At 37.1% G+C, this 8,597-nt stretch overlaps 1 protein-coding gene across 1 annotated transcript; it reads right to left on the bottom strand.

Moving 5' to 3' along the window:
- Positions 1–5,495: 5,495 nt before the first annotated feature.
- GIN1 (gypsy retrotransposon integrase 1) lies at positions 5,496–8,144 on the bottom strand. Its single transcript, XM_069239258.1, has one exon. The coding sequence runs from the start codon at positions 8,142–8,144 to the stop codon at positions 5,496–5,498; it is 2,649 nt and encodes an 882-aa protein (XP_069095359.1).
- Positions 8,145–8,597: the final 453 nt, after the last annotated feature.

Raw genomic sequence — 8,597 nt, 5'->3', positions numbered from 1 at the left:
AGGAAAATAAACAAAAAACCTTGAAGTTGAAATAAATACAGAACTCACGTTAAAATAATAATAAAAGAATGTACGGCTCTGGGTCTGAGAAGTGTGGGTTAATGGGTTCTGCACACAGAGGTCAATTGCCTTATGTTTTGAAAAGGCACGAGGCTTTTCAAAACAATACCGTTGCAGCTCAGGCTGCACACGTTGCGCAACCGGTGCATGTTTAACTAAATATATTTTCACATGTGTCTGGCTCACTAAATTACTTTTTTGTAAAGCGCATACAGCGTTTTCAAAAACCTTGGCAGATATATTACAAAAATAAACGTTTTTGTACACATACCTTCATCTCGTAAAGAACAATGGCGGCTGCCGTTAAGTGTAACGGCTCTTTTCCCACTCTGTAACTGGAATTGGACGAGGTGCTGCAGAGTTCATTTTTCACTCTACTTAAATAATTTCCAGGGTTCACCCACCTTGCTGGGAAACAAGCATCTTCTTTTTTTTTCAATAAAGAGATTGGGTCCTTTTGCTGGGCATGCGCTTCTGAGAACGGAAGTGGAGATTCTGAAAATAAGGAAGAGCCCACCCACCATGTTCGTTCTCTACGCAATCTAGAAAGCAGCACTGTTTTTACCAGAAATGAGGTATGTAAGGCACACTTTGACAAAGAATAACAAGGCTTGTAAAATGTCAGTTTCATTTTGAAAATATGACTAAATAATTGGAAGAATCGAAAGAAGCGTAAAAAGGTCTGACTTTTTAACACATTTTAAATTTCAGCAACCAACTGGGAACAAAAGGCCTTTATTATATTACTAACACTTCATTCTACAATGAAAGTACTAAAATCATGAAATAAAAAGTTTTACATTCACAAGTTAAACATGCTCACTAATGTGTTTGAGGAAAAACAAGCATTGCAATGCATTAAAACAATCAGGACACATCTGTACTAGTAAGATTTCATTTCAGTAGAAATTGTACATTGCCGTTAAATGTGATGTTACAGTGTGAGAAAATATCGGAAACAATTCTTTGCGTATTGTGATCTGTGCTGCTCCCTGGTACTCTAAATGAAGAACTGTCTTCTATTTCTACACAGGGTTGTGCTTCATTTATGTATTTTTCAGATCCATCTTTCTTTATACTGTCACCAGCATTTGCTAGTACTGTGGACCAAACAGTTCTATCTTCAGATGAAGCTTTCCAGTAATTTTGCACACTCATTTCGCTTTTGTGGCCAGTGAATGCCATTATCTGATGTGCTTCAAAACCATTATCTGCAAGCAATTGCACAGCTGTAGAGCGCAGACAATGGTTTGTGTAAATACGGCTTAATCCTGCTTTCCTGCTGATTTCTTTCATTAGTCCTCCAATTGTATTTTTCCCAAGAGGCTTATTGAAATACCACACAGAGGCACTTGCAGCATCCGCCACAGTAAGTTTCTTGGGTTGTACATAGAAGCAACTGCATTCTCTGGGCAATTTGGAAATGTACAATTTCAAAGATTTCACAGGACACATTGCACTGTCTGGTTGGGCATAAATGCGCCCTCTGTTTTGATATCTAAGTTTCTCATTTACTTCCTTATGGTTTTTTGTTGGTTCATTGAAGGTTAACGTTGCATACTCTCAGTTGTGTTCATCTAGTAGGAATGTGAAAGCATTTTTAGGCAAGTCTCGCAATCCTTCCCTGCCGCGTCTTGCAAGGTGAAGTTGGGTATCACAAAAAAACTTTGTACTGCAGTGAAATAGGTTCATCACAGTTCAAAATACCACAGTGTTTTATCAGTGACAAGTCCTGTGCTGATATGAATTATTTTCTAATACTGACATCTTTGCCTTCTCTACGTTGTTTTTTTAAAATTGCTACTAACACATTGTTAGCGGGTGCAAACACAGCATCATGCATGATATTAACAGCTCTGCTAAAATGAGGATTATTAATTTGTCTATTTAGTCCAGCTCTTATTGATATTAGGCTTTGATTACTATAGCATTCCCTTTTAGCATTTCTTACCTCCGCATAAAAATGTCTCAGAAGGCTGCAGAGTTCAGGCAGTGGTTGCATCTCAAAATCAGGTGCGTGCCTATTTTCTACCAACCAGTCTCTGAATATTTGAGTTGCCCATTTTGTTGCTGTTCTAGTCTTGCTTTCAGCCCTCTGCTCTTCAAGTACATCCAGTTCATGTGCAGCAAAGTTTTGGTGGCGTTTTCCAGGCTTCTCTTTTAGTACTCCGGTTGATTTATTTACCCATTCTTCAATGGAAATATGTCCAAATAAATTGAAAGAAATGTGTTGAGGCTTTTCCAAAAACAGAACATTACTTGGAGGATTTGCCATAGCTACTGCTGAGCTCTTCACCTGGTTCTGACTGTTGGGTTAACTGCACTTTAAACTGTAGAATGGATTGCTAGTGTCAGCTTGTGGAGTTTAGAACACTCAGCTGAGAGGGCCTTTACCAGTGAATACAGATCTCTGGAGCTGCATTGTCTTCAATGGAGTTCTGAACATTCCAATGCTCTAATAATATTTAGAAGAGCTCTTCTAATTATGGAGTGAAAACGGTATTTATTTTGTGTCATCTATAATTTAAGATGATGCGAGGCTCTAAGAATCAAACAATGTTTTTATTTATTGTGATCACCACCTGGCGTCTTCGGAGAGTACAGCTGTTTACCAGAACTCATAAAAATAAAATAACTATGATCTGCAGTAAAACCGGGCTGAAGTGGTCCAGTGCTCGACCTTTGGCACTCTGGTCAATTCAAGCCACTCCCAATCAAAAGGCTAAACTGAGCTCCTATGAAATAGTAACGGGAAACCCAATTATACTGCCTTCTAAACCTCAGATGTCTTCAGCTTTACTTGCCTCACAACTGAATGATGATGTGACTTTGCAATATTGCAGACAGCAGACCCATTGTCTCGCCAGCTTCCATTCTCAGGTCCTAGCAGCTCACAGTAGAGATCTGGTTGGCCAAAAATGAAGCACGGTGGTTGCAAAGCAGCTCGGATAAAGAACCAACTTTTACAACAGCAGTAGGTTATTGTAACTCATTAATTATGTGAAAATATTCCCTGTCTGGGTTTGTGCTTTTGGAGAGCCACAATACACAGTTTTGGCGACATTAATGTTTTCTTTGCATGGTTTTCATTTGGAAAGAGAGATTTAAGGATGGGACAGTAAGTGTTTTTCCATTGTCTCTCCGATTTGAGACATTAAAGTTTAAATTGTGTGAGCTCAAGGTAGAACTAGAGATTATTTCTAGTCTTCGGATGAGTGTTTTTTCTGTAAAATGAGTGAACTATTCTAGACTAATTTACAAAGTTTGGAGAAGAGTGAAAAGAAGACCATTGATATACGAGGCATTAAAGCTTAAGCATTTCTTACTTATAGAGTGAGCAACTTTTATGGGAGGGGAGTCATTTTTCCATGATTGTTGGAGAGAAAGGGCATTGTTTACTTTGGGTGTGGGTTAGATGAAAATGTAAGGCTGGAAGTAACGAGACAGTGATAGGACCAATGCAAAGAGGATTATTTCACCAAACCACAGGTATGTGTGGTGGTTCATTTTGTATTTTACCAGAAAGGGTGCTTCTAAAAGGAAACGTTTGCTTTTTGGTGCTGTCGTTTTGGGATTTTGCAAGCAAAAGACAATGTAGGAAATGCCCTGTGGATGTCTACTTATTTTTACTGATATATTAACTCGAAAGTATGAAATGCCACACAAAAAAAAGAAAAAAGCGCTACAAAGATCGCTGATTGGGTCCTAACCGTAATTCTAGCTGAACAGGCTGAGCTGTGGAAAGAATACTATATAATTATTGTGTGTCCCTGTGCTAGTTAAAACATTTGAGAAGGAGAAGGGTATATTGCTATTTTGTGGGGTTTTCGTGTAGCATGCAACTGGATTGATTCTCCAACCCTGTGGAAGACACTCTGGGGTCTTATTACATCTAATTATTCAACCTGACCCACTAACCGTCTCATATTTAAGAATATGACCAATTAAGTGGTTTCACTCATGATAGCAATAAATAATGTCCTTTACCAGAATAGCTTGTTGCCTCACATATTATTTAATCTGTGCCTAAGTGACCTATTGTTACACCTGGAAACAAGACTAAACAGAGGCAGGGGTGGGGATTGCCCTGTGTTTACAGAGGAGTGGGCAGCACTTCTTTGGCCTCACACTATGGGCATAAGCAAGATTCTGCTCCTGCTTCACCCACCCACTGTCGGCATTCCGCTGGCAGTGACACCTGAAGCATGAAGAACCGATGACACCAGATGGAGGAAAGGAAGTATGTCAAAACATGTTTTACGCCTGCTGCCTTTAAGAAGCGCCATTACCCTGAAGAAATAGATGTGGATAGCCTTGACTCCATTCCTATAACAGATGGGGGATTTTTTCCAATGTATGTTTGTTAGATGTTCCCAATTCAAGATGGCATCATTGTTTTTTCCTGCAATGTCATTTCCTATCTAGACCTATTATAAGGAGCCTTTGGTCAAAGGAGGATTGTACACACTTGCAGATGTTCTTCGTGTTTCTTTTATTTCAAGAAGCATGAATAATAAAGGCTCACCGACAATGTCCGATCAGCAAAGCCTCCTCTCCCAAGTGACTTCGATCTCCCACACAGAATTCTACATTCTACATTCTATCCACTACATACTATCTAGCGTTCTATCTATCTAGTATTACAACATCTCTTTTTTTTCCCAAACAAAACAAAAAAACAACAAAAAAAAGAATAATATATATAATAATAAATTACTACATCACATAAACATTAATACATTACAAATTCAGAATACTTATTTGGGACTTGTCTTTTCTGTCTAGTTCTCAAATTAACATCAGTTACATCAGTTACATCAGTTAATTCATTCTCTGTAACTCTCTGTGCCATTTCTAAATTATGCATTTCATTGTCACAAATACTACTATTACTCCTACTACTGTTTCCATCAATTCTGCAATTGGATTTTCCCTCCATTCCATCACTAGTTAAATCTCCAAAATCATAATAATCCCTATTTTCCAAATGAACATCAACTCTGTTTCCTACATTTTTCAAAATGCTCTCTTGATGTGGTTTTAACAAGATCACGGCATTTTTACTCCATCACCCCTTATCTTTCAAAAGAACAGAACCATTAGACACTTTCAAAACTTGCGCTGGAGCAGAGTATACCGACTCCCCTTTATGTACTTTATAGGGTTTTCTTACAAGAACCCAATCACCTACGTTGAATACTCCAGATCTCACTCTATTTATTTTGTCATAATAATGTTTAGTTTTTACTTGTTTGTCGATAATTTTTTGTTTAACTTTTGACCATATTACCATTATTCACGACCTTGCCAAATTTAGGAGTGAGTAAAGTTTTCTCCTTCCTGCCTCTCATCAAAAGGAAAGGTGAAAATCCAGTTGTAGAATTTGTAGTACAATTATACCCATACACTTTCTCCCGTAAAAATTCATATACATCTCATTTGGATGCTAATGCTAATTGAATACCTTCTTTCATAAATCTATTCATGCGTTCCACTTGACCATTCGATGAAGGATTGTAAAGAGGACTTTTTTCTTGTCGAATACCATGACATTCCAAAAATTCACACATTTTCTGTGAAGTTAATTGTGTGCCATTGTCAGATACCAAAATTCTGGGTAAACCTTCAATTGCAAATATTTTTCTTAAGAATTCAATAACCGTTTCAGTACTAACATTACTTAAAAATTCCCAGTGAATCCATTTAGAGTAATAATCTGTGACGACAATTAAGTAACGCATATCTGATTCAAGTAAAGTAAATGGTCCTGAAATATCTATGGCTATTTTCTCCCATGGTGCATCAGGTATCAGAACAGGTTGTAACTCCTTTTTGCTCAGTTTCCAATGTTTGTCAGATCTAATACTCTCCACACAGTTATCTAGATACAAATTAACATAATTGTCAAGCCCAGGCCACCAATAATATGATCTTAAAGCTTTCTTTGTGAGACTAGTACCAGGATGTCCTTTATGGGCCAACTCAATCAACCTTTTCTTTAAAGCTTGTGGTGGAACGTACAAATCATGTCTCATTAAAATTCCACATTCAATACTCAATTCATCAGCTACTTGTGAAAAATTATTTAATACATTACCTACATTTCTGCTAGGAGGCCACCCTTCAGTGACATATTTCATTACTTGTTGTAATACTGAATCACTTTCAGAAGCTTTACACCGCTCCTCAGCAGAAATCGCACCATCACAATGTTCTACAACATCCATATATGCCACTATACATTCATCATCCAAAAAAATTCTGTGATCATCATCTTCCAAAGGTAACCTGGATAGACAATCAGCACGTCTATTCAGACCACCAAAAATGTGTTTTATCACAAAGTTATATTCTTGTAACTTAGATAATAATCTGATCAACCTAGAAGATGCCTTCGCATTACTCCTCCCATCCATCATGTATTCCAATGGTTTATGATCAGTTACTAACTCAAACTCATTGCCCCAAAGATATGTCTTCAATTTCTCCACAGCCCAAACGCAAGCCAATGCCTCTCTTTCGATGGTACTGTAAAAACATTCCGATTTCCGAAGCATTCTAGAAACAAAAGCTACTGTAACTTCCTTTCCAGACACTATCTGAGTAAACACAGCTCCTATACCTGTTGCACTAGCATCAACAGTGATTCTGTTGCGTCCTTTAGTATCATAATGTTGCAAAGCTGGTGCTTTCAATATGGCATTTGTTACATTTATAAATGCAGTTTCTTGCTCATGTGACCATTCAAATTTTACTTTCTTTCTTAGCAGTTTTCTAAGAGGTTCAACCATGCCAGCATAATCCATAATGAACCTAGAATAGTACTCACTTAACCCAAGAAAAGATTTAAGAGTATCCTTATTCTTAGGTCTGGGCACTTCACGAATTGCTTTAAGTAAATCCTCCTTTGGTTTTATACCATCAGCCGATAAAGTGTGTCCAAAATACTCTATTTCTGTACACAAGAACTTACATTTCGATCTACTCACTGTCATCCCTCTTTCTCTTAAAATACTTAACACTTTATTCAAAATGACATTGTGTTCAGAAGATGTTTTCGAATGCACCAAAATATCATCCTGAAATTTCTCAATACCATCCATATCTTGAAAAAGAAAATCCATCAGCTTTTGAAATACACTAGCGGCTGATGCAAGTCCAAAAGGTAAGCGTACATATCTGTACGCTCCAAATGGTGTTACGAAAGTGGTATAATCTTTTGATGATTCACACAATTTGACTTGATGATATGCTGACTTAAGGTCAATCAACGAAAAATATCTTGAACCATTAGTAGGTGCTAGAATTTCTTGTATCCTGGGCAATGGGTGACAATCTACTACAATATTCCTGTTCAAGGATCTCAAGTCAGCACATAACCGTATATCACCAGTTTTCTTTTTTGTAATTACAATAGCCGACACCCACTCAGAAGAATCTGTGCATTCAATCACACCTTCATCACACAATTTCTTTAATAAATCTTTTAACTCCTTTCTAACTGACAGTGGAACAGGACGCACTTTATGAATGACAGGTGTAGCTGTTGCTTTCAACTTAATTTCGTGTTCAAATCCCTTCACACATCCAATATGATTCGCAAATACATCCTGATTATCAGTCAACACCTTTTCAAGAGTCAAATACATATCAGTATCCTCAACGCTATTGACATCTGAACATGGTATATCACCTAGAATGATTGGATTAGTTGATCCTGGTTTCAAAATTATTCCCAGTCTACCCAAATCCTGCCAACCAACAATGTTCCTGCCATTTTCAGCAACATATATCTTAGTATCAATGCTGCGACTTTTAAATTTCAAAGTGTCACAAAAATATCCCACTATGTTAATATCAAACTCTCCAAACGCCTTTGGGTTTACATCACTCTTTTCTAATTTCATGTTTTTCCAAACTTTCTCAAATTTGTCCTTATCTAATATAGTAATGGGAGAACCAGAATCTGCCATGACCTCCAATTCTTTCCCTCCAATACTAACACAACCAAGTGGTGCTTTATATCTGTTCATCATTTTCCTACAACCATCATCTTCTACAGTTAGGACAATATTTGCACACATTTCTTCATCAAAATTATCAACTGTATTAATTCTAATTTGGTTGCCCTCTTTTGTACTTCTACGTACAACAGCAAAATGACCGACTTTTTTACATTTAATAAAAAAAATTCCTAACGCTGGACATTTGGGATTATTACCCAAATGTGATTTTGACCCACATCTGTAACATTGTATACTTTTCCTTCCGTAGTACTTGCTATCTTTGTCTTTAGTCTTTTGATCTTGTACCATATATACATCTGTATTAGAAACATCTACAGATGTTAAAGCTTTAGTGGACAGTAGCGATCTCTCAATTCCTTTGGCTATGTCAACAACCTCTTGTAATGTTGGATTTCTGCATGCCAACAACCTTTCTTGTATTTTTTTTTAATAAAATTGAAATACAAATTGATCTCGAATATAGGTATCTGTCATCTCATTAAATTCACATGAAGAAGCTAAGACTCTCAA

This window comes from Pleurodeles waltl, chromosome 1_1 (assembly GCF_031143425.1).
Source record: "Pleurodeles waltl isolate 20211129_DDA chromosome 1_1, aPleWal1.hap1.20221129, whole genome shotgun sequence".
Classification (NCBI taxonomy): domain Eukaryota; kingdom Metazoa; phylum Chordata; class Amphibia; order Caudata; family Salamandridae; genus Pleurodeles; species Pleurodeles waltl.
This window is presented reverse-complemented; position numbering and strand designations above follow the sequence as displayed.